The sequence below is a fragment of the Hyaena hyaena genome, unplaced genomic scaffold (assembly GCF_003009895.1).
Source record: "Hyaena hyaena isolate Hyena2069 unplaced genomic scaffold, ASM300989v1 scaffold_138, whole genome shotgun sequence".
Taxonomy (NCBI): Eukaryota; Metazoa; Chordata; class Mammalia; order Carnivora; family Hyaenidae; genus Hyaena; species Hyaena hyaena.
Genome location: NW_024080770.1, coordinates 2,892,587 through 2,920,120, shown reverse-complemented (window position 1 = coordinate 2,920,120; position 27,534 = coordinate 2,892,587). Strand labels below are relative to the sequence as shown.

Below are 27,534 nucleotides of genomic sequence, written 5' to 3'. Positions count from 1 at the left end.
ATATAGCCAACAGATAACTATAGGTGCTAGGGAATAAGGATAACATGAAATAGATATTTAAAGATTAGTCTCTCACTTTACTGTAGTTTTGAGTCCAACGAAACTAAAACTGTATAAATAAGCCCAATTTCTCTCCAGAGCTCTAAAAACTTGATTGACACTCAAATGCACTTATTACATTTATATGAGCATTTGGCTAGGAGTGCATGGTGGCTCAGTCATTAAGAATCTGACTTCGGGTCAGGTCATAATCTCACGGTTTGTGGGTTCAAGCCCTGCATTGAGCTCTGTGCCCACAGCTCAGAGCTTGGAGTCAGCTTCAGATTCTGTACTTCCCTCTCTCTCTCTCTACCCATCCCCCACTTGTGCTCTGTCTCTAAAAAAAAAAAAGAAAAAACCATTAAAAAAATTACAAACATTTGCCTAAATTTTTAAAAACCTGTTTCCCAGGTTTATTACTACCAGTCTTTTACTATACACAAACAATTAAAAATAAAAATTTATACAATCTGCAAAATCAAGAAAAACAAAGTCTTATTCAAATTCAACCAGTTCCTTTTTATTGGAAGGAAGGAAGGAAGGAAGGAAGGAAGGAAGGAAGGAAGGAAGGAAGGAAGGAAGGAAGGAAGGAAGGAAAGAAGAAGGAAAGAAAGAAAGAAAGAAACAAACAAACAAACATACATACATAAAGGACTTCTATTAAGATTAGTATCCTAATCTCAAGACATGAAAAGGTAACTCATGGTAGATAGCAGAAACACAGGCGATCTAAAGCCAATAACATCCTATTCCCTTGAAGCAACAAGCCGCTCAAAATTCTGGTATGAAATTCTTCCATATTTAAATTCTATGTGCTATTCAAAGTATGCTGGTAACTATCTTATTACAGAGAAAACACTATAAAGTAAGTTAACCAAACTACCTGACGGTCTACTGAAACAGTCTTCCAAATAGAAAAACCAATGTCGGAAGTAATCTATTTGCTTCTAGACAACGTATTTTAGACAATTTTCAACTAGAATTAAAACCACACTTTCCCAACAGAAAAACGTTTAGCAAAGATATACCGAGGGCTACTAAAATCTAAACGACTCCTATAATAAGATTGGGGGCAGGATACTTAATAAACATCACGAGGCCCTACCTAGCTGCAAAACAGGGGAGTTCAGCTGGAACGGTAGCACCGCATCTGCAGCCAACAGCAATCATCATCAGGCTAAAGAAAGGCAGGTTTTTCTTGCCATCTTTATTCAAGTATTTCACAGCAGTTATATTACAAATTACAGTAAATGTTCAAAATTCCAGAATTCAAAAATTAAATAATTTACTTCAAACTAATGTAAAATGAAGTCAAATGCAAAACATCAATTTAACACAATTCTAAATTAAACTATAAACCCAAAACAGACCATAGTAGATGAAGTCTACTTAATCTACAAAGTAGACATACATGACTGAAACCAAAGAGGACTCCCAAAGTCTAAATAAATGAATGTACAAAATACAAAAGATGCAGGTACAAGCCCAAATTCAAGCTTACAATGTGATTACAAATAATAATTATAATAACAATGGCATTCAGCTACGGGACCTGACACTGAAGATAACCTACCGAATAGCACCATAGCTGAACCAACTTAATCAAAAAATGGGAAGATATTACCACCCCACTCCCTAAAAATAAAATCCAGTAAACCTACAAATACATTGGCATATGAGAGAAATCAAGTCATGAAAGGACGTAAAACAAAACAAAAAAATTAATCACAGGTGAGATTCAAGCTCAAAAACACAATTAACTCCACAGCCATCAGTTTCAACCCTAGTACGGTTCCATCATCTTCAAAAAGCTCCCATGGTCCCCACAGCTGAGCATTAGCCATTGTTGGGCTGTGCTGTGATACATATTTTACTGATCTGAGAGCAAAGTTTTACATAGGAGCTATCATTTATAATGCTCACAATAGGAAATAAGAACAGAGGTCAATTTGTACATATTTTTGCCAATGCTATACAGCAAAAATTAAGAACTTACAGAAAGGTAAACAAAATTGAGTCCACTTGGATAATTTCACAAGCTGCTTTAAACTATAGAACCACCAGATGTCTGTAAAGTAAGCAAAACTGGTATAGTGTGTGGGTTTTTTTTTGGGGGGGGGAGGGGACAGAAGGGGAGCAGAGACAATTTCGGCTAATTTTTCTCCCCTTGGCATTAGACTGGCTTTCTCTTTAAGACCTAAACTGTTCAAAGTGGCAGTTCCTATCATACTGAGAGGGTGCCTCCTATTTCTCCATCTATATCAAGGTTAAAATTTAAAAAAAAACACAAAAAACAAAAAAAAAAACTTGATCTTTTGGAAGCATTTTAATGCTAAACATAAATAAATTTCCCTTGTCAAACCCACTGATGGCTAAAATCTTAATTAACTTGTACAAATTTAGTAACCTACTAAGAACATGTGCGTTTTTTTTCCTTTCACAAGTGCTGCTGTTACTTGAACAGAATGCTTCTGAATTAGAGTAACTGGAATAAATATTTAAAAAAAAATAGTGCAGCAAGAACCTGAGACTTGCAAAAAACCCTTTTAGCAGAAACTTGCTACAAAAAATCTGCTACATCTTATTTCATCAAATCTTTAAATTCTGTAACAATTTCCATCAAAATACAAAATGCTAATGTATTAGACAGTAAAATAGTTTGAACTGGTATGATGGTAATAAATACTAATAAAGAAAGCATGAAAATCCTCCCAATAATCAAATTAGAGGTTTCAAATAACCTCCCCTTTAAAATGGTTCATCGTTAATCGCACTTGCCCACCTTAAAAATACAGTGTGTCTACACGGGTAGCATCTTGAATTACATGACTAACTGAATATTACAAAAACGTCATAGACTAGGTAAAAAGAAAAAAGTGGCATTTGTTAAAAATTAAGCTATAATTAGAAGGCGCAAAATGTTAATGTAAATGCCAAGAAGCACTTAAGATTACTGCAGTAGCCTACGGCCAGAGTGTGCTTTTTGCGCTGGCGCTGGGCACACTACGAACAGCCAGAGACAAGGAGACAAGTACCTTAGCTTCAGCGTGTAAACGGTGGCAAAGTGATTACAGGACTCTGTAAACACTACTGGTAACTAAAATACAAAAAGCTGAGGTAGCTCAGTATCTCTGCAGTAGTCCAAGACCATTTGCTCTAATTAAAACCCAAGCTATATGTGTTGCATATATTGGAAAGACACACCTGCAGCTAACGGCTATAATGAAGTTATCAAGCCAACTTGTCAAAATTTTCTACTTTTTTTGTTTAAAAATCATCTGATAAAAAAATGTCACTGCACTCCCTTTGCCTCTTTGCAACTGCCTAGACTGTGTCTCCAAATTTGTAGAAAGTTTTTGTAAAACTAGTAACCCATAATTAATTTTAGGTAAGTACAAGTCAGAGAAATCACTCGACAAGATCCAAAACAGGTTCCAATCAAAATGAATAGTTGTGAAGGTAAGCTTATGGTAAGGGATTTAAACATTAATACTGTTACTCAAGGACCATCCCAGAGCTCACCTTCAACTATGCATACAGAAAATGAATTTTATGGAGCTTCTGACAAATTCCTCTTTTCTGTCCATTTGGCAAGTCCTGGCTTTAAAACAAAACAGTAACAATTTACTATACATGAAATCATTCTTCTCTGGGAACTCAAACATGAATAACGATTAAATTGCCACTGAGAGAAGAAAAAAATGTCATCTATCTATTTTCTGGTCATCATTGTCTGCAATACTGGAAACGTGTGGGTTTTTTAGTGGACTGGGTAGTATTTGTTGTTGTTGTTGTTTTATTACATGTTTCTGAAACAGAAACAGACCATACAGGAAAACTTACCATTTTAGTATATCATGTGGCTTAATGAGTGTCTTGATTGAGTTTTGAAAACAAGATAGGCCATTTTATACCAAAACACTGGTCGTCTCTCAATGACAGAGTATCAAAACGTATTTTCAAGACATTCTAATTGATTTGCTACAAACAAGCCCATCCTTTTGTTTAGCCTTATCTTTCTCAAATGAATTAAAAGGCACATTAAAGTCAGTTCTAAAGAGCCTAATCTAATTTCATCCAGTTTCTTCAGTTTCCCACCAGAATACACCATAGCCAACTCTAAAACAGGTTTCAGTCCATTACCCAGAGGAAAAAATAAAAACAAGTATGCTAAAAGGAGCAGAAAGGAGGGGAAGGAAAAAAACAAAAAAAACAAGAAACAAAACAGGTTGCCCACTGTTTAAACAATTCAACACAGTTAGAGAACTGCCCCATCCGGTTTCCTCGCGTTTGCTGGTCTGCTCCCTAAGAGAGAAATCTCCAAAAGAGAGTGCACGAAAAGAGGAGCAGAAGTGAGAGCAGTTTCTGTAGCACCAAAATCTCCAATCTGTGGGGTTGTATTTTTTATTTGTGGAAAATACAACATGTTTCTGAAGTTCTGTTTGGTTCTTGTAGGCTGGTTGGTTTCAGGTACCTGAGACAATAGCACCAAATTCAACAGAGAGAAAGGATGAGTGAGAGAGCACTTTACACCAAGGCTCTGCACATAATTGGTGCAATTTGAAATCGAATGGCTCAGAAGACTGCTCTGTCAGGAGCAGATTGGAGAGGATAAACCACTCATCTTGAAAAGTTCATAGGAATGTCTCAAACATATGAACTGTTCTTTCCATCTCCTACAGGGGAAAAAAAAGTGCATGTTATCTTTTAAAGGAAAGATAAAGTATTATGGGAAAATTCACTTTAAATTAACTTTTTAGAGAAAGAATTAGATACAAGTTAAGCTTTAAGTATTTTCCTAATTATAATACCAGAGCTGTTCTGTATGTCTATCTGCCCTAGACAATCCAAATGCCTCCTATTTGATATTTAGGCTAATGGATGATGCTAGTAAGGCTCAATGAGCACTTATTATGCCAGATATTGTATTAAGAGATTTATGTATATAAATAATTTGTCAGCTAATCAACAAAAGAATCCATTTGAATACAGGTTGCCTTACTCTGGAGCCTGACCCCTTCCTTTACTCATATTCTCCCAAAACAAAATGAATGTACTCAGCCTAGTAAAACTTGTACCCAAAGTAGAATGCACCTATTCCCACTGCTATCCACTCTAATCAGAGCTGAAAGAAAAAAGGTGCCATCACCACCAGAAATGCCACTCACTGGTGATTCTGCCATATATCCCTTCCCCTCCCTAAACAAAACCCCTAAATTATAGGGGTCCCAGTCCCCTACTGAAAAATGTTTCAGTGCTAAAGAGTTTTCTATCCATTCAATCTAACCAAATGTCAATCATGTGAACAAATTCTGTAATTTAAAAAAAAAAAAAAAAGGTAAAGAACTCTACCCTACACATTTCACTCAGATGGCCAAGTGTCTAAGACATTTGGTTTTCCTTTCCTTCCTTTAAATAACTACAAAGAGATTACATTCTACATCTCTGTAAAATTAATAGGCCAGATTATCACTGACCAAAAAGTTCTCATATATGTTCAATAAACATCACTCTTGCTAAATGTTTCATCATCTTATTACTGAATAAGGAAAGTCAATAAACAATATACAACATGATCTCAATTTTTAAATATACATTCACACACTTATACACATGTGAGGTACATCCAAGCATTCTTAAAGCATGGAAGATATTCCAAAAGATTAATACTCACTAGTTTCCTCTAGATGGAGGGATGTGGGTGATGTTTTTATTTCTCGTTTGTGCTTTCTTATTTCTAACTACTGCATAATGACAGTATTGATTCATAAAAATGTAACTCATTAAAGTGTGATTGCTCTCTTTCTTTAAGTCCAGTATTACTTATTATGAATGAAAAATAATCTCATCCTGTAAATACAGACCTTTAATATACTAGAAATGCTCCTTGAGAGCAGGGACTGTCTTGTTCATGTTTTGCAGCCCAAACATCTAGCACACTATCTGGAACTATAGGCGTTCAATAAATACTTAATAACCAGACCTCCAGATAAATAAGATAACAGGCAAATGAACAGGGAGTCTAACTAAGTCACTTAGCCATTTAGAGGGTTTCTATTTGCTCAGATGACTTCAAAAAGCAGAAGTGTGGCTTGATGATATAAATTATATGAACAGACATGAGTTCATATTTATAAGGCCCAAAGTTGTCTAGAAAGGGAATAATTCACATGAAAAGTGTCTATCTAAAGAACAAGCACTCCTTTGTGCAGCCATTTCGTAGGCCTAGATCTGATTAATGAGATGACTTTTAAATTCTCTTCTAATCATTAATGGGGTGGCAAACAGATCTCACTGCTCAGGCCCATTCCTTTAATCAGCAGTAGCTGCCTAGGTAGCACTGGTAAGGACTGTAAGGCCATCCCCACATTCAACTGGCCCAAGTGATATGCTTAGTAATGTCAGTAACAAGAAAGGGACAAGAGAATTGTGGCATGCTATTCTGTGTATTTCCCAACCCAGAACCACGAATTTCTGTGTTTTGATAAACAAAGAATCCGAGATTACTTCTGTCCTGAGACAAAATGATAGAGAAAGGCTTTACTCTTCAAACTCTTGGAGCACCTAGGTGGCTCAGTCGGTTAAGCACCCAACTTCCACTCAGGTCATTATTTCATAGTTTGTGGGTTTGCACCCTGTGTTGGGCTTTGTGCGGACAGCTCAGAGCCTGGAGCCTGCTTCAGATTCTGTGTCTCCATCTCTCTCTGACCCTCCCCTGCTCCCGCTGTCTCTCTCTCTCTCTCTCTCTCTCTCTCAGAAATAAACAAAACATTAAAAAAATTTAAAAAACAAAAACAAACTATAACTCTTAACAAGTCTTCTAATCTTAAATTTTCAAAACATTCTTCAGTTACTTTGTGAAAGACAGAGACTAAAATAACTTTTTTTCCCTTTTTTGGGAGGACAAGTAAAAGCACACATCTCTTTATTCTAAGGATGAACTGAGCACTTACCTCTACAAGTTGTGATTTGTCATAATCTTTACGATGACGATAGATGCACTGACTAAGAAGAGAATATAATCTCTCAAGTTGATCAACTGCCAAATTGTTGCTTTTATCTACCAACAAATCAAGCAATTTCTAAGAAAAATTAGAATAAAAGAGAATAAAATAAAGTTTGGTTTCATTGTTCACACTGAAACAGTTATATTCAAATGGTTAGGGAACAGACAACACAGGCTATAATGCAACAGTGACAACCTGATTTTAGAAGACTCTAGGGCTTAGTTTATTACCAACACCATTTTCTAAATCCTTCAAAATACACAAAACTCTTTTTTACTGCAAGTCCTAAAGCACTTATATTCTTAGGTTAAAGCAAGAGATTATCAAAACTAGCTTTATTCAACTGCCTACAAACATATTTAAATGTGTTTCCATTCATTTAAAATTGACTGAGGGGGCCCTGGCTGGCTCAGTCAGCAGAGCATGCAACTACTGATCTCAGGGCTGTGAGTTCAAGCTCCATGTTGGGTAGAGAGATTACTTAAAAATAAAATCTTTAAAAACATAAACTGGGAATAGTTAAGCTTACCTTCAATCTCTCATGATCAACTATGAGAGGTGGCACAGGCTCACAGGGCTCTTCCGGAACCAGTTCCAGGCTTGTTGGTTTTGCCTGCTCTAAAATTATCTTACGACATTTCTTTACTTTAGAAACACCTATAATTGAAAAAAAAAAATGCACTGCAGCAAGTAAAAGTTAAGAAAAATCAGGCTTAAACAACTATAAATTCCACAAAAACTATTTGGAATAAGGGTCTATTCTTTAAATGGTAAATGATTTTTTTTTTTTTGGTAAGAATAAGTAACCCACATTAAAAAGAACTAAACCACAACTATGAAAGTCAAGCCGTATTAGAATATCATCTAATAAACATATCCACTTAAAAGCAGAGAAAAGCAACCTTCACCTTTAAGCACTAACTTATAAAGCAGCCTCCACTCTTTTTAAGATAGCCATCATTTTATAATTTGGGGCTTTCAAGGGCACCTGGGCAGTTCAGTCTGTTAAGCATCTGACTCTTGATTTCGGCTCAAGTCCCGATCGCACAGTTGTCAGATCAAGCCCCGCAGTGGGCTGCAGGCTGAGCATGGAGCCTGCTTGGGATTCTCTCTGTCCCTCTCCCTCTGCCCCTCCCTTGAGCGTGCTCTGTCTCTTTCAAAATAACTAAATAAATATTTTAAAAAATTGGAGCTTTCGGAGCTGGAAGAGGGGAAGCAACCTAGAACAACAGATACAAACAGAAAGTGAGGCCAATCTCTCTATACACATATATCCCTTATGAAGAAAAAAATCTTCCTCAACATTAACTGAAATATCTTATTTTTCTCTTTTACATTGCCCAGAATTCTATTAGAAACTGATGTGGGTTATGACAATTTTCCTTAAAAATATAAGCCTGTTTAAAGTGTAATAGGGCTAGTGATCTTTCCTACCTTAGAGTGAAATACCATAATCTAAACATTCTCCTCTCAACATCTTATCTCTCTCTCTCTCTCTCTCTCTCTCTCTCACACACACACACACACACAGAAATTCTGAGGTGGCTGAGCATAATCTGACAGCACCAGGCACTCTGAGGGCTAACGAGGGCAGGGGGATCTATGGACTTCCAGGAGCCTGACAACTTGTAGGAGGTAACACCGCCCTCCCTGACATTCACAAGTGAAAACGCCAGGTAAAGCTCTTACACAACAAATATCTTTGAAGTTTTTAGATAATCAACTGAACATAATATTAACTTAAACCTTTTCTGTAAGCTTACTAAAATCTCATAGTGAAGAACACTAAAAAGGATTCCTTGCCTTGTACCCAAAGTGCCTCATCAGAAAGAGCTCTCCCTTTCTCCCACTCTGTCCCAGTCATTACTTAACCCTAGCTGCACCACATTTTTAAAGTTCTGTAAATATGATAAATATAAATAAATACCAGAACAAATATTGCTCTTAAAACTACCTTCTATTATTAAATGTTGAAGAAAAAGAAAAATTCTCCACAGGTAGCATTTAAGAACAGCACACACACATCTCTCTTTATCCATTAAAAGAATTCTAAGACTTTGAATTTTATCTTCCTACTTCCTAATTCTGCTAAAGGGCTCAAAAACTGGCAGCAAAAAACTTTTCCCACATAGTCCAAATCCCAGGCTAAAGCTATATATAACTCCACACAATTTAGAGAGCAAGACAGAATTTCAAAATAGCCTTGTGTTAAAAGAGTACCTGGTCAGGATAGAAATGTATATTCAAAGGGTAGATAGACCTCTAACTCACCCCATCCTACTATGCACTAAAGAATGAAAAACAAAGTAGGGCTAGGAACACCCAGGCCCCCATTACTGCTGCTTCTTAAAAGAATAGCATAGCCACAGGAAATCAGGAGCTGGCAGAGTGCTCTGCGTCTGCGAGAACAAGGTAGATCTGGCAGTGCACATTCTGCTGCTTCCTCTACTACTGGCCTTACAAAGCAATGGACCCCTTAGACTCAACATCCCTCAGATTAAATTAACAGTGAATGCCTGGAATGAATATACCTCAGTATGTGCCAGGTACCAGGACAGGCGATGAATATACATGACTTATTTAATCTCTGCAGTGACACCCCTCTGAAGTTTAATTCAGAAGATGGGAAAACACGGGGCGCCTGGATGGCTTAGTCGGTTAAGCGTCCGACTTTCACTTAGGTCATGATCTCGCGGTTCGTGGGTTCGAGCCCCGCGTCAAGCTCTGTGCTGACTGCCAGCTCAGAGTCTGGAGCCTGTTTCAGTCTATGACTCCCTCTCTCTCTGACCCTCCCCTGCTCATGCTGTCTCTCTCTCCCTCTCCTAGAAATAAAATATTAAAAAATTAAAAAAAAAAAGAAGAAGATGGGAAAACAGGTTTGGAGAACATAAGTAACCAGCTCAAAGTCACATGATTATAATGAACAGAAGTGGTCATTTAAAATGAGTCTACAAGAGTGTAACATACCATACTGCTCTAGTATCCAAGTCTTCTCAACCCGTGCCTACGCTACCCCATCCCAACAATTCTTAACAGAATTCCAACTTCTTAACACCTGTGGGTTTACTTTAGCCATAAATCCAATAAGATAAGGATGACAATAAGGTAGGAAGCAAAAGAGTAAGCAGCCAGGAAAGCAATGCATTCTAGATCATAAACCCTCTGAAATTTCCACCAAAATGTAGTATTCACGTGTACATTTTTCCAGGGAAAGAGACAAAAATTTTGATAGATTTTCAGAGAGTGATAACTGGTTATCAACTACTGCTACTAAGGGCCAGACAAAATAAGCAATTAGTTAACTCAGGAGTTTAAAATTTCAGGTTTTTAAAAATATTCGCTCTACCTTCTTTATCCAGTTCTGCATCTTTAACTTCCACATCAGGGCCAGGTTCTAACTTCTCATTATTGCTACATTCCAGTGCCTCCAGGTTCTCAGGATCATCTCCAAGATGTTCATTGGAAATTTCTGGGTTTTCCTTTGACTGGTCCTCCGGGAGAATCTTTTGTTCAGAACTACATTTATCTCCACTACCACAGAAAGAAACAACTTCAGCTTTGCCGTTCTGACACTCCAGAACTGGTATTCCTTCAAAACTGTCTGTGGAGGCCTCACCATTTAGACAGCTTCCTTTAAGAAAAGGCTCTTTCCTAGATGTCTGCTCTGGATTTAGAGAACTGCTGCTGTTGACGAGTAGAGACTCATTGGAACTTTCCTCTTCAGTAGATGCAAAATTCTCCTTTGTGCCTGCTCCACTGTTAAGCCTCTGCCCCTGTTCCATGTCCATGATGTCACACGATGATTCATCATTGGTCATAGAGAGGTCTCCAGTTTCTTCTCCATTTTCTTCATGGCAGTCAGTGCTTACCTCAAACTCTCCATTCTCTAGCAACTTCCTGTCTTCTGTATGGTTCTCATAGTCTGCAAATTTGGTGTCCTCTTCATCTTTTTTTAAATTATTGACTTTCCTTTTCTTAATAATTCCTTTACCCCATTGTGATCGCCGCCTTGATTTTCTCCGAACTCGAACTATTTCACAGGGAAGGAAAACAGATATGTAGAACTTGGGAGTATAATACTTGTTTTACAAATATTCACTAAATAAGACCCAAATGAAAGTAAACCCGTACCAGTATAACACACAAAAACTACTTAGCTCTTGAAATCCATGCTGACTGACGACATGATACTCTACATAGAAAACCCAACAGACTCTACCAGAAGCCTACTAGAACTGATCCAAGAATTCAGCCAAGTTGCAGGGTACAAAATCAACGTACAGAAATTGGTTGCATTTTTATACACCAATAATGAAGCAACAGAAAGAGAAATCAAGAAACTGATCCCATTCACAATTGCACAAAAAACATAAAATACCTAGGAATAAACCTAACCAAGGATATAAGAGATCTGTATGATGAAAACTATAGAAAACTTATGGAGGAAATTGAAGACGACACAAAGAAATGGAAAACCATTCCATGCTCATGGATAGGAAGAATAAATATAGTTAAGATGTCATTACTACCCAAAGCAATCTACACATTCAATGCAATTCCAATCAAAATTGCACCAGCATAATTCTCAAAACTAGAACAAACTATTCTAAAATTTGTATGGAACCACAAAAGACCCCGAATAGCCAAAGTGATACTGAAAAATAAAACCAAAACGGGAGGTATCACCATCCCAGACTTTAGCCTCTACTACAAAGCTGTCATCATCAAGACAGTATGGTATTGGCACAAAAATAGACACATAGACCAATAGAATCAAATTGAAAACTCAGAGCTGGACCCAAAGGTATACAGCCAACTAATCTTTGACAAAGCAGGAAAGAATATCCAATGGAAAAAAGACAGCCTTTTTAACAGATGGTGTTGGGAGAACTGGACAGCAACATGCAGAAGAATGAAACTAGATCATTTTCTCACACCATGCACAAAAATAAACTCAAAATGGATAAAGGACCTGAACGTGAGACAGGAAACTATCAACACCCTAGAGGAGAAAGCAGGAAACAACCTCTTTGACCTCCACCGCAGCAACTTCTTACTTGACACATCCCCAAAAGCAAGGGAATCAAGAGCAAAAATAAACGATTGGGACCTCATCAAGATTAAAGCTTCTGCACAGCCAAGGAAACAACCCACAAAACTAATAGGCAACCAATGGAATGGGAAAAGATAGTTGCAAATGACATATCAGATAAAGGGTTAATATCCAAAATCTATAAGGAACTCACCAAACTCTACACCCGAAAAACAAACAACCCAGTGAAGAAATGGGCAGAAGATATGAACAGACACTTCTCCAAAGAGGACATCCAGATGGCCAACAGACACATGAAACGATGCTCAGCATCCCTCCTCATCAGGGAAATACAAATCAAAACCACACTGAGATACCACCTCACGCCAGTCAGAGTGGCTAAAATGAGCAAATCAGAGAACTCTAGATGCTGGCGAGGATGTGGAGAAACGGGCACCCTCCTACACTGTTGGTGGGAATGTAAACGGGTGCAGCCCCTCTGGAAAACAGTGTGGAGGTTCCTCAGGAAACTAACAATAGAACTCCCCTAGGACCCAGCAATAGCACTGCTAGGAATTTACCCAAGGGATACAGAAATGCTGAGGCATAGGAGCACATGGACCCCAATGTTCATAGCAGCACTCTCCACAATAGCTAAAACATGGAAAGAGCCTAAATGTCCATCAACGGACGAATGGATCCAGAAGAGGTGGTTTATCTATACCATGGAATACTACATGGCAATGAGAAACAATGAAATCTGGCCATGTGTAGCAACATGGATGGACCTTGAGGGTGTTATGCTGAGTGAAATAACTCAGGCAGAGAAGGACAAATATCATATGTTTGCACGTATAGGAGGATTAGGTGGAACTTAACGGAGGACCATGGGGGAGAAGAAGGGGGGAAATTGTGGGGGAAAGGGAGAGAGGCAAACCATGAGAGACGAATACTGAGAAACAAACTGAAGACTGATGGATGTGGGGGGAAGGGGGGAGATGGGCATGGAGGAGGGCACTTCTGGGGATGAGCACTGGTTGTTATATGGAAACCAACTTGACAATAAACTATTTGTAAAAAAATAAATAAATAAACAAAATATTGGGGGGAAAAAAAGAAATCCATGCTGACTACTCCCCAAAACTTACAAGTAGAATGAATATGAAGTCAGAGATGAACTCTGCAGAATGAAGAGTTTTTTTCCTGATGAAATTTTTAAAAATTTATTTCTTGTATGAGTTTACCCAGCATTAATTTTTTTCTGTTATCTTACAATTATAACTATTCCTAATTCCTAACATCCAGGGGCCATGCATCTATTAGGTACATTTCAGAAATGACAATACCAGGCTAGGCTGCCTAGAAAGTCTGGGGCCATAGCCCTGGATTTCCACCAGGAAGGTGAATGCTTCCCAGCATCACCCAAAAGCTCCTAAACCATGAGAGAAAACGAACACATGATCCAGTATATCAAGGTAGAATAGTTACAAGTATCCCACAAAGAACCATCTATTGCATGGTTCTTCCAGAAGAAGGAATCCCCACAGTAAGCACAGTCATGGACAAAAACCCTATAAAGGTTATAGAGACAATCTGGTTAGCCAACTGTTAGTCTCCTCTACTACAAATGGTTCATCAAAGAGGATTAATTGGTTACACGGCTGTTATTTTAAAATATGGAAAAAAATTAAGCCCTCTGCTATCAAGGTAGCAACAACATTAACAAAACACTAAAAACAAATATTTAGTCAGTTATATGAAAAGACCGACCCACAAAAATTGAAAAGACTGTATTTATCTTTAGATGCTAGAAACCATCAAAAGCTTTATGAGTACTTCCAGCTAACAATAGGCCCAGGAATCTTTAATTCCCCAAATATGTGTTTACATACTTTTTTATCCTTTCATTTTTAATCCATACTGTGTCTGTATGTAAAGACACCAAGGTATTCACAGGAAATGGACAAATGTTGTTATAAATATTACTCTTCTTTCTTATCTAAGAATAAATCCACTAAAGATTGCTGAAATTATTTCCAAAATTCAAGTTAGTCATTTGGTTAAAAATATATTTTTCCTTCAAAACCATAATGTCATTTGAATCATCTCTCCATTTCTTTTCCCCCTACTAGTTTCTGTTTTTTATAATTTACAGTTACAGGGTAACTGGAGAATTTATTAGTTTACTGTTAAAAACTGTACATAAGCTAAAGTGATGGGCATCTGTAAGCATTCTACTAACTATATGAAAAACTAATCCAGTACACATTAAAAATGGGGAAAAAATTCAGCTTGTTCTTTCTCTAAAAGGTGGAGCTATTAGGTTTTTACTACCTGACAAGTCACTCCTGACATTGTGACCTCACTTATTCTCCAAACATGCAACCAAAAGTATAAGAGGTTCCCTTTTTCTTTCCTCACTATAGAACTAGAGCTATAGAACTCTAGAACAAGCAGCAGCTCAGCTCTGCTCAATCAAGAGCCAGCTCAATTATTTGATCTATAGTACACTAAGCAAAGGCTTAGAAGGCCTACTGAAGCAAGTTTATTTCTAACACTTTCATCCCAGCTACCAACGAAGAAAATGTTCTCACTTGGGAGAATGTCAAGATAGAAATTATTTTTCTCCTCCTTATATAATTATTTCTAACGGTTAGTATGATTTTGGTAAAATAAGAGAAATTGATCATATAAGCTCCACAGGAACAGGGAATTCTTGTTTTAGGCACCGCTGCATCTCCACAGCACCTAGCATATTGTGGTATATACATTTATGGAACTAATCTTTAACATACCACTTCCTTTCATGGGGCGATTTGTGTGAAAAACAATGAAGGGACACAATCTTTAGAGTCCATTTTTATAGCCCCTCTGAGCTTGTTTTCAAAACTAAGACGTCAGGAAAGCAACTCTCCCTTAGGGATATTTGGATTTATAATTCAAGTAAATTAATGTAAAACAGACAAATGATGAGTCACATATGCCATCTACTGGTAAGAGAAAACAAAACTCACATTTGTAGATTAAAATAACATTTTAATGTTTAAAGGAACTTAAACTGCTTATAGCCAATTTTCAGTGGGTTTTAGTTAGTAAATATTTGTATCAGATGTAGAGAATGTATAGGGCATGAAAGTTTAAATTAGACTGCTATGTTCTATAATCCAGATCATGATCCAAGATACAACTACACCAAATACCTTTAATCAGTTTCATGGAACCAAATATACTACTAACTCTTTCAAAATTTCTCACATATGAATGCCACTTATCACAAAAAGAAAAGCTAAAACAATGAGTATGGTTCATTAATTCAAATTCAATGTCACTGGAAAAAGAACATATTATGGCCAGCTTTATTGACCGTTTCAACACTTTTATACCAGAACAGCATATATCTTCCAAGGATGGCTATCCTCAGTGAAACATAGGGGCCATATTAGGAAGATGCTGTGTTCGTTAACATTGGTCTTTCAGAAACCTTATAAATTACCATGAATGAAGAAAAGTGACGAAAACTTAAGAACACTAAATCTTCCCTAAGTGCATCTCACTTAAACAAAACTAGATTAAAAGGGCTGTACACATTTTTCACACTGAGCACAAGATAACTCTCCCAGAAAAATGAACTTCCTACTGTCAGCCACTCCCTTAAGTCAAAGTTTCCATTTCCACCATAAACAGAACATCTGGTATATTGCAGAGCAAGAGGTTAGGATTGGAGGCAGAGGTGGATGAAAAAGCCTGTTGGCTCCACATCTCTACCCAAAATCTAAAGTTTAAAACTGAAAACATTCAAACCTAGTTCAATGAACAGCAGCACGTACTGAATATAGATAAAAAAGAGGAAATACAGTGAGAGAAGCATACTCCTCATCCAGCATCTGACCCCACAAGCTCTTCACCTCTGAACAGAGAGAAGATGAAAAAGACGTGTGGGAAAACAACAGCACCCGGTTTGTGTCCCTAATTCCTAACAAATCTGCATCCTTCTCAGCTGTCCCCACTTGCGGATAACAGGGTCTCCTCAAACACTCACATGCACATTTATTTGCAGAGTTGTGCCAGACATCCAATGGATTTCTTTGCTTATGCCGAAATGCCTCTTCAACTCTAGTTTCTGTCTTCCGAGCTCCAGTGCCATGAAGATTTATTTGTTCTGCTGTTACCGATAAGCCTGCAGGCAGAAGATAAGCAACACCTATTTAAATATTCCCAGCTACATAAACCCACAAGGTAAAAATATATAAATAAATAAAGTTTGAAATATAGAACTAAGTTTTAGTCATTAATTACACCTGGACAGTTTGTAATTTGGATGAAAAAAACATCATTTGTTTCAAGATGGGAAAGAAACTAGGTATAAAATCATAACAAAATAACCCAGCAGGCCAAGCTTACCACTTAATCCTTAAAGGAACCCTATGTTTACTCAGTTTAATTTGCAAAGGCACACGTTCTTATGACTATAGGACAATGATAATACATTGTCAAAAAGTCATTATTTCTGCCATCTTAGAATGTAGTAAGTATTTATTGAGCCATTAAACCCCATTCACATGGATGGGTTAGCTGATGTGAGCTGCCTGTCACACCACACTGCAATAAGTTTGGTTTTCCTATATTATCTTCATAAGAGTAACCATTCCATCTCAATTTCCTTCACTAGACTTGTTTCTTCTAGGTGGTCCTTAAATATTGATGTTTCTCAGGGTTATCTCTGGAATCCCTTATCTTCTCACTCTGATCTATACCTTCTACCATAAAGTATCATTCATGCCTTCAGCTTCTACTACCACTTCATAATAATTCCCAAATCCACATGTTCACTCCAAACATGTCTTGAGCTTCTGACTCATATATCCAACCGCCTCTTTGATATCTCCAACTGGATATCAAAAGATATCCTAAAGATAGGTCAAATTAAGGGGCACCTGGGTGGCTCAGTTGGTTAAGCATCCAAGCCCCGCATCAGGCTCTGTGCTGACAGCTCAGAGCCTGGAGTCTGCTTCGGATTCTGTGTCACCCGCCCCCCTCCTTTCCCCGCTCATGCTCTCTCTCTGTCTCAAAAATAAATTTTTAAAAATTAAGGGAAAAAAAGGTCAAATTAAAGATAACTAGTTTATCTATCTCCACAAAAAAACCTGTTCATCCCTATCTCTATGAAGTTATTCCCTACCTCTGTTGGTAGTATTAGTATCTACTAAGTCATTAAACCTGTAATATGGCAGCCAATTTTGACTTTTCCTTTCCTAACAATGCCTTCTTCAATAATTAAAACTCTGCACAACTCCAGCAGGTTTTTTCCTCCAAAAGCTTTACTGAGGTACAATTTACATAACATAAAAATCACTCATTTTAAGCATACAGTTAAATGATTTTTAGTAAACTTACAGAGCTATGCAATCACCACAGCAATTCAATTTTAGGTAACTATCCCATGCCACCACTAATATACTTTTTGTCTCCAGGGACTTGTCTTTTGTGAATGTTTCACATAAATGGAATCACACGGCAGGTGGTCTTTTGTGACTAGATTCTTTCACTTAGGATAACGTTTCTGAAGTTCATCTATGTTGTACCATGTATCAGTACTTTGTTCCTTTTTATGGCTGAGCAGTATCCGTATACCATTTGCTTACCCGTTCACCAGCTGATAGGACATTTGTGTTCTTTCCAGTTTTTAGCTCTTATGAATAGTCTTTATATGAGCATATGTTTTCATTTCTCTTGGGTTGTTTCCTAAGAGTGGAATCACTGGGTTGTATGGTAAATGTTATGCTTAATATTTTAGGAACTGCCAAACTGTTTTCCAAACTGGCTCCAACAGTTTTTTAACTGGTCTCTCATCTTCCTATCCTGCCACATTGAGACCTTGCTATTTTCCTGCTGCCTAAGCAATTTACCAATTCATTCCACAGCTTACATACTTCAAAGACACATTCTATGGCAAGAATTCTCAAACTACACAAAAAGCACTGGAATAGTTTGTTGAAGTGCAGATTTCTCAGCCTCACTGCTGTCAGAAAATCTAATTCACTAAGTCTAATAAGTTGATGTGGGTATCAAGCACATACGTTTTGAAAGACACTGACCTACAGGAAAAAGTCTAAGCTCCTTAGCATTGCAATTGATTCATTCAAATATTTATAGGACAGAGTTCTAGGGACTTCAGCAGGGCTATGAACAGGCCATTCACAACACTTAAATTCCAAATAAGGAAGAGAGACCCAAAAAAAAGACAAAATGCCACATGCTATGATGTCCAGACCGGATATTATAAGATTCGGTGACCAGGGAGGGCCTAAAGAAGTAGAAAAAAAAACTTCTTAATTTCAATGTCCTGGACTCAGCTCATCTCTTGGGCTCTATTTCCCACCATTTTGTACAGCTTCAGCAATACCGAACAGTTTTCAGCTCTTCAAATACACCATGCTATTTCACATCCTGTGCCTTTACACGTGCTGTTATCTACTGTGCATAGGAACGCCTCCTCCTTCTCTGGCCCTGCTCCCTTTTCTGCTCCACTAGAGACCACACTCCTATAGCCATTCTCCAAGGTCTGGACAAAGTGCTGCCATCCCTAACAGGAGGTCTCTCCTCTGTGCCATCACCATGTTTCAGCCAGTTCATCTACCTCAATTGTACTTGATTTGTTTTACATTCCTCTCTGTCTCCCACTAAAGTGTGAGTGCCTCAAGGACAGGATTATACTGAATGAACAGAACACATTTGTTAATCCTGTGTTTATTTTTATATTAACAAAACTGCACATAAACATCAATGGGGAAAACAAAAACAGCATTTCTAAAATCTTTTAAAAAGTAAGCCCTCTACAGATATGAAAACCTATCTAAATCCTTTAAGAATAAAAATCAGTAGGGCACCGGGGTGGCCCAGTCAGTTAAGCATCTGAGTTTGGCTCAGGCCATGATCTCACAGTTCTGTGAGTTCAAGTCCCACATCGGGTGAGCTCGAGCCTCACATGGGTGAGCTCAAGCCCCACTTCGTGTGAATGTGAGCCCTGCCTTGAGTAAAAACATGAGCCTCAATTCAGGTGAGCCCTGCTTCTCTCTCTGTCCTTTGTGGGATTCTCTCTCTCTCTCTCCCCTTTCTGCCTCTTGCTCACTTTCACTTGCATCCTCTCTCTCTTAAAAAAAAAAAAAAAAAGATTAAAAACCATTTTTATTGGGGCGCCTGGGCGGCTTAGTCGGTTAAGCATCTGACTTTCGCTTAGGTCATGATCTCGCGGTTCGTGGGTTCGAGCCCCGCGTCGGGCTCTGTGCTGACTGCCAGCTCAGAGCCTAGAGCCTGTTTCAGTCTGTGACTCCCTCTCTCTCTGACCCTCCCCTGCTCACGCTCTCTCTCTCTCTCTCTCTCTCCCAGGAATTAAAAAAAAAAAAATTATTTTTATTTTTTTTAATTTAAGAATGAAAAAAATCAATAATTAACAAAGGTATACTCCTGCCAAAAAAAAAAAAAAAAATTCACTAACTGAACTCCATTCCTGTAATTTGCATTGCTGCACTAAAACTTTCACAAAAAGTAAAATTAAAGTATCTTTGAGGGCTCAGTCAGTTAAGTGTGTGACTTCAGCTCAGGTCATGATGTCACAGTTCAGAGGTCAAGCCCCCCACCAGGCTCTGTGCTGCTGGTGCAGAGTTACTTGGGATTCCCGTTCTCTCTTCTCTCTCTCCCCTGCCCCACATGCACGTTCTCTCTCCCAAAACAAACTTAAAAATACACAGATATTTGAGAATTTAGATGACACGTATTAATATCAGAAATCACACAGTCTGTGCCCTCAAGATGCATTATGTTAACACTGCCAGCAACGCTGAAGAGACACCACACAGTAACATTCATTCAAGGACTCTTGGTCTTCAGTGGCCAAGTTTCTTTCTAGAACTTACCTCTTTTTATTCTGGCTTCCTTAATTTCTTCACAGAGTTTATTGAATTCTGGATCCAATTCAGCTGCAATGATGGCATGAGCAGTGTCCTTCAGGGTACAAGCCCTGTGCCTAATTATTTTATCTGTTAAAAACATCAGTATCCATTTATTACACATGTAAATGAAATCACATTCACAAAGGCATTTTAAAAAGAAAAACAAAACCATACAAACATTTAAATAAAATCCTAAAGAGCATTTCTGGGTGAGAAGTTCATTTAAATGAGTAAAATATAAATGTAATAAGCCACTCAATCACATTCATAATTTTCTGAGAGCTGTATTTTTAGAACTTCAAAGTACAGGTAACCCTTGAATAACACAGGGAGTCAGGGCACCAACTCCCCACAGAGCCGGAAATCCATGTGTCACTCTGAATTTGCCAAAACACTTGCTCATGACAGTGGAATGCTGACCAGAAGTCTTACATTAACACATATTCTGTATGTTATATGTATCAGGCACTGTAGGTTTACAATAAAGTAAGCTAGAGAAAAGGAAATGTGAAGAAAACTGGAACAGAATACACATTTATAGTCCTGTACTGCAGTTACTAAAAAACGTCCATGGTAAGTGGACCCATACAGTTCAAACCTACGTTGCCAGGGTCAACTGAACTAATAAGCCTATTTAACAAATCATTACCTCAAAGACACAAAGCTTCATTTTATATTTTAAAAAACAAACATGTATGATTTTAAATAGAAACTTTAAGAGATTTGGAGGATATTCACCATACACCCAGCACCCGCCAGAGATGGATACTGAGAATTCAGAAAATCTTTTTTTTTTTTTTTAATTTTTTTTTTAATGTTTTATTTATTTCTAGGAGAGAGAGAGACAGCGTGAGCAGGGGAGGGTCAGAGACAGAGGGAGTCACAGACTGAAACAGGCTCCAGGCTCTGAGCTGGCAGTCAGCACAGAGCCCGACGCAGGGCTCGAACCCACGAACCGCGAGATCATGACCTAAGTGAAAGTCGGACGCTTAACCGACTAAGCCACCCAGGCGCCCCGAGAATTCAGAAAATCTTAATTTTCTCCATTTAGTGAAAACTAGTCAAAACTGTTAAGAATGTAATATATCCTAAGTATGGGCAACCTATTAAAAAAATGTGACAGAAATAGAAAAATACACCAAGACACTCTAAGCTAAAGAAGACAACATGGTAAATAAAGTATAGATAGATCCAGGCAAGAAATACATACACCCTTTATGGTGAATTATACCTAACATTTGTACTAAGTTTCTGCTTTACCCTAACCCAGAAGCCATCATTTGTGAACAATACAACCTAAAAGTAAGGTACAGAGCTATGCAGCTCCAAGGTATTAAAAGTCAAGTAAATATTATCAAGGCTACTTATTTTACAAAATATCAAGAACTAAAAACCCAAGTCTCATAATAAGAGCTCCTTTTTCACCCCTAGTAAAGGCAAAAAGCATAGGCATTTTATTTATAATTTTTCCTTTTTTTAATGTTTTATTTATTTTTGAGAGAGAGAGAGAGACAACATGAGCAGGGGAGGGTCAGAGAGAGACGGAGACACAGAATCTGAAGACAGGCTCCAGGCTCGGAGAGCTGTGAGCACAGAGCCCGATGCGGGGCTCAAACCCATGAACCAAGAGATCATGACCCGATCTGAAGTCGGACGCCCAACCGGCTGAGCCACCCAGGCACCCCTATTTATAATTATTCTTATTAGAAAAGTTCTAATAGTTCAGTGTGGAAATCTTACAACATGCAACACTAAATGGCAACACTGGTATATTTCTTTCCAACACATTTTCTCTAAATATTCATCTAATAAATACTGTCAACTGTACCATGAACTGAGCCACGTAATGGCTACATGGTAGCAAACAAGAGAGGTCTCCACTGCCAAGGAACTCTCTGGATTCGTATAGGAAAGAGGTATTAATCAAGTAATCTCTCATACACACTTACAAAAACTTCCCTCACTCCTTCCTCACACCGCAAAACCTCGAAGAATAGCTACAGTGAAAACTCACAAGGTATTTGGTGTGGATGCCAATTTGGACTGGATGAGTCAGGAAAGGCCTCTCTGAAGAGGCGGCATTTAAGCTAAGACTGAAAAGCATGCATTGCAAGCCACTGAAAGAGTAGTGGCAAAACTAGTACAGGTTCAGAAAATACCATGGGAGAAAGTTATGGAGCAAAAAGATCTTGGAGATTTCAAAAAAACTAAAAATTAGCCTCTGTGGTTGGGAACTTGATTATATTTAAAGGATTCAGACTTTATTCTAAGAGCAACAAAAAGACAGCAAAAAGATCATAGCAGGGAAGTATCATGATTTAAGTGAACATCTTCATAAGATCATCTCTAGCTATAATCTGGAAACTGGATTGAAGGGGTCAAGAATAAAACGAGGGAAGGGGTGCCTGGGTGGCTTAGTCGGTTAAGCGTCCGACTTTCGCTTAGGTCGTGATCTCGCGGTTCGTGGGTTCGAGCCCCGCGTCGGGCTCTGTGCTGACTGCCAGCTCAGAGCCTGGAGCCTGTTTCAGTCTGTGACTCCCTCTCTCTCTGACCCTCCCCTGCTCACGCTGTCTCTCTCTCTCTCCAAGAAATAAATAAAACATTAAAAAAAAAAAAAAAGAATAAAACTAGGGAATATAATCAAGAAGGCTCTTTTTTCTTTTTAATATTTTTATTTATTTCTAGGAGAGAGAGAGAGAGAGAGAGTGAGCAGGGGAGGGTCAGAGAGAGAGGGAGACACAGACTCTGAAATAGGCTCCAGGCTCTGAGCTGGGAGCCAGCACAGAAGAAGGCTCTTTCTTTTTAGTGAGAGAGGACAGCAAATTGAAGCAGGGTGGTGGTGGTAGTGAAGAGGAGAAGATTACAGATTTGAATATGTTCTCAATGACACAACTTGATGATGAAGTACAGGATAAGTGTCAAGGATAATTCTCTAGCTTCTTGTATGAAAAATGGGAAAATGAAAAGTAACACAAAGATGCAAAAAAACTAGAGAATAAATAAAGACAAAAGGAGGAAAAGAAGTTAGAAATTAAGAGTTTAAGAGGTTTAGTCTGGATATGCACAAAAAAATATCCAAAGGAGATATCATGAATATAAGGAGATAAATGAATATAGGTCTCACAAATTTATGACTCAAAGACCACAACAACTGTGTGATCTGAATTTATTATTTCACATACTGTACTTAACTAAATCTTTTTAAAAAAACTAGATCTATTATGGTATAGAAAAGATATATTAAAGTATATATATTTAGAATATACATTTTGATTACACCAAAAAAGAATAAAATGCCTAGAAATAAACTTAAACAAACAAATGACAGACCTACTCTGGAAACTATAAAACAGTGATAAAAGAAAGTGAAGGTGATACAAATAAATGGAAAGATATCCATGCTCATAGACTGAAATAATTAATATTGTTAAAATGTCTATACTACCCAAAGCAATCTACAGATTCAACACAAAAAACCTATCCCTATCAAAACACCAATAGCATTTTTCACAAAACTAGAATAATACTAAAATGTGTATGTAACAACAAAAGACCCCCAATAGCCAAAGCAATCTCTGAGAAAGGAAAACAAAGCTGGAGGTATTACAATGACAGATTTCAAGATATGCTACAAAGCTATAAGAATCAAAACAGTTTGGTACTAGCACAAAAATAGACATATACATCAATACAATAGAATAAAAAGTCCAGGAATAAATACATGCTTATGTAGTTAATTAATCTATGACAAAAGAGGCAAGAATATACATGAGGAAAAGAGAGTCTCTTCAACAAATGGTGTTGGGAAAACTGGACAGTTACATGCACAAGTTTGAAACTGGTCCAATTTCTTACATCACACACAAGAATAAACTCAAAATGGATTAAAGACTTAAATGTGAGACCTAAAACCATAAAATTCCTAGAAGAGAACACAGAGAGGAATTTCCTGACGTTGGCCACAGCAACATTTTTCTAGATATGTCTCCTCAGGCAAGGGACACAAAAAAAAATTAAGCTACTGAGACCAAAATAGATGGTTTATGCTTTTTTTTTTTCTTGACGGTTTATTCTTAACGTGATTTATGTGATTATTAGTAAGGTAGCTATTTATTTTCTACTTGTCCCCTATGCTCTTTTTCCCTTTTCCCTCTTTCTCTCACTTCATTTGGATGTGTATTCATTTATGATCCCATGTTATCTCCTTGTTGGTTTCTTAGCTCTAATTATTTGCTGCACTACTGCTAGCCCTGTGTGAGCTTCAAGGAATATTCCCCTTCTCTGGTGTCAGGTCCTTTCCTCATGGGTACACATCAACCAGTGTTAAGCTGCAGGCTGAAGGAGGCTCTTCTGATCTCCAGAGTGCTCTCTCTCTGGGCAGCTATCTTGCTTTCTACTCTGAGAACTCTACCTACTGTGACCTCCTTACATTTCCAGCTCTGTCTCTTCAATTCAGGTAAACTTCCAGGCTCTACCTGGGCCCTTCCTGTACTACAGTCTGGAAACTCTCCAGGCAACTACAGTGCTCAACTTCTGGTTTCTTATCTTTTGGAGATCACTGTCCTTCATTTCTTGATATCCAATGGCTTCAAACTTGTTTTTCATACATTTTGTTCAGTTTTTTCTTTGTTTCAGGTAGCAGGGTAAATTCAATCCCTTTTACTCTGCCACAGCCAAAATCAGAAGTCTCCTGATAACTTTCAAATATTGAGAACCAAACTATAAAAGCTGCGTAAAAATCCAAATTAGGATGTATCTTAATTTTTCAAAATTATTGCTCTACTGTTAGAAGTTTTAAGTTGTGGGGTGCCTGGTTAGCTTAGTCAGTTAAGAGTCCAATTTGTGATTTCTGCTCAGGTCATGACCTCATGGTTCAGGAGGTCGAGCCCTGCACTGGGCTCTGTGTCGATAGCACGGAGTCTGCTTGGGATCCTCTCTGTCCCGCTTCTCTCCCACCACAGCGTGCACATTCGTTCTCTCTCTCTCTCTCTCCCCCGCCCCCCCTTCAGAATGAATAAACATTATTAAAAACTGAAGTTTTAAGTTGCTTCAAATTTTAGCAACTACACATAAAAACCTACAATAAACATCCTTAGAAGTGGCTATACCTTCAAGCCCATAACCCAATGTTTGTGGTGCAGGGGATACCACAACTTTCTGCCATGACTTCCTACCTCAGCTTGAAAAAAGCTAAGAAAGAGGTAAGATTAAATATAAAGCCGTAACCTATCTAGCATATTATCACTCTAAAATAACTCAGTAACTTTCTTTTTGTCTTTTTAAATGTATGCCTCCCACCCACATTCCCAATTAAATAGGAAATGAATGAATGAATGAAAAAAAGAATTCCATAAAAATTTCCCAATGGTCTGAAGGACAAGGAATTTATTCTAAACAGCATCTGCATTGGAGGAGGAAACAATATTTTTTGTGTGCATATCATTATAATTATTTTTAATCATTTTTGTCTTAGAGCTGTGTCTTTGTTTATACACAGCAAAGAATCATAAGCTTACAGAATACTAAAACTAGAAGAGATATCATGTCTTCAATCTTCGCCTTTTTGGAGATGTGGGGGGGTCATCTTAGGCCCTTATAAGTATGTGATGAAAGTGAAAATTATACAGGTATTCAATTTTGAATGTAGCTGTTCAGAGACTCTCTCATGGACATCAGACTTAAAATTCTTGCTTTACAACTGTGCTCGAGTATAAGCCACATATTTACCAATTTGTCTTGTACTTTATGATCTTAAGATTCTCCAAATCCAGGTAACATAATTTGAAAGTAACATAAGCACAGCAAAAACTACATACATTAGCTTTAAAGACAGAACTCAATCCACTCAGTTGTGCCATATAACATTTGTGAGTTTGCATACAAATTACATAACCTCCGAGCCCCAATGCCCTTATACCTATAAATAAAGATATCACACCTACATTTGCCTTCAATAAAAAGTAATGGTTATTAGGACAAATTGATGAGTATCTATAAAATTAACAAAATCACTACGTTTAAGAAAGTGATAACTAGGGGCGCCTGGGTGGCTTAGTCGGTTAAGCGTCCGACTTTCTCTTTGGTCATGATCTCGCGGTTCGTGGGTTCGGGCCCCGCGTTGGGCTCTGTGCTGACTGCCAGCTCAGAGCCTGGAGCCTGTTTCAGTCTGTGACTCCCTCTCTCTCTGACCCTCCCCTGCTCACGCTGTCTCTCTCTCTCCTAGAAATAAATAAAACATTAAAAAAAATTTAAAAAAAAAAAAGAAAGTGATAACTATTATCAATGTGTCAGTGTTTCTTTTGGCAAACAGAAGTATATTCGCTGGGTTTTTGTTTTTTCAATAAAATTAAGAAAGATTAGTAAGATTTTAAGAAAAATTAATTTTTAATGGGATGATTTTTTTCATCCCAAACTACTTCATAAGTAAGAAATGTTATATATTTACTAGCTCATATCTGCATTGTTATCATGTCTCCATTTTATAATTTCTATCTAATCTGAAACTCCTTCAATTAGTAGCTAACAAGAGAACAATTGGTGAAATTTTCTGACTGGCCACATTTGCTAAGAACATGCTCCATAAGGTGCCTATACAGATCCTGTTCCCTATCAACTTAGAGTCTAAAACAAAGGATAAGGATATATAAGCAAGTAACTACCTCAGGGCATGGGAGTGGAATAAAGGGATGGGTATTAAATGTCTCAGAAGAGTTACATAGCGCTATGATTCCAAAATGAAAGGATTACTTATGATGAGAAGGACCAAAAACAAACAAACAAGATCTTTCATGAATGTAGCATTTATCCTTGAAGGCTAAGCGGGATTTTAAAAGACACATGCAGTTTTTAAAACAATGTACTCTAGGGGCGCCTGGGTGGCTCAGTCGGTTAAGCGTCCAACTTCCACTCAGGTCATGATCTCACAGTTCGTGAGATCTGTGCTGACAGCTAGCTCAGAGCCTGGAGCCTGTTTCAGATTCTGTACCTCCCTCTCTCTCTGACCCTCCCCTGCTGACACTGTCTGTCTGTCTGTCTGTCTGTCTGTCTCTCTCTCAGAAATAAATAAAACACTTTTTAAAAATTTAAAACAGGGGCACCTGGGTGGCTCAGTTGGTTAAGCATCGACTCCTGATTTCAGCTCAGGTCATGATCTCACAGTTTGTGAGTTCAAGCCCCACGTCAGGCTCTGCGCTGTCAGAGCAGCTTGGGATTCTCTCTCTCTCCCCCTCTCTCTTTCCCTCCCTAGCTTGTTCTCTCTCTCTCTTAAAAAAATGAATAAACATTAAATTAAAAAAAAGTTAACAATGTACTCTATATAGCTGATACCTCAATAAAACTGGCTTAAGAATAAAAAGATGGGGGCGCCTGGGTGGCTTAGTCGGTTGAGCATCTGAATTTGGCTCAGGTCACGATCTCACGGTTTGTGGGTTCAAGCCCCGCGTTGGGCTCTGTGCTGACAGCCAGTTCAGAGCCTGGAGCCTGTTTCAGATTCTGTGTTTCCTTCTCT

At 37.9% G+C, this 27,534-nt stretch overlaps 1 protein-coding gene across 3 annotated transcripts in view; it reads right to left on the bottom strand.

Annotated features, from left to right (window-relative positions):
* Positions 1–4,429: 4,429 nt before the first annotated feature.
* The window catches only part of ATAD2B (ATPase family AAA domain containing 2B), a 162,955-nt gene continuing 139,850 nt past the window's right edge, over positions 4,430–27,534 (bottom strand). For all 3 annotated transcript variants that reach the window (XM_039238342.1, XM_039238343.1, XM_039238344.1), the window contains 6 exons: positions 19,992–20,114; positions 16,118–16,255; positions 10,393–11,076; positions 7,576–7,703; positions 6,993–7,121; positions 4,430–4,715 (listed from right to left, as the gene is read on the bottom strand). In XM_039238342.1, coding sequence (XP_039094273.1) covers positions 4,674–4,715; positions 6,993–7,121; positions 7,576–7,703; positions 10,393–11,076; positions 16,118–16,255; positions 19,992–20,114 — 1,244 coding nt within the window. In that variant the 3' untranslated portion in view covers positions 4,430–4,673. The remainder of the gene's footprint in view (positions 4,716–6,992; positions 7,122–7,575; positions 7,704–10,392; positions 11,077–16,117; positions 16,256–19,991; positions 20,115–27,534) is intronic.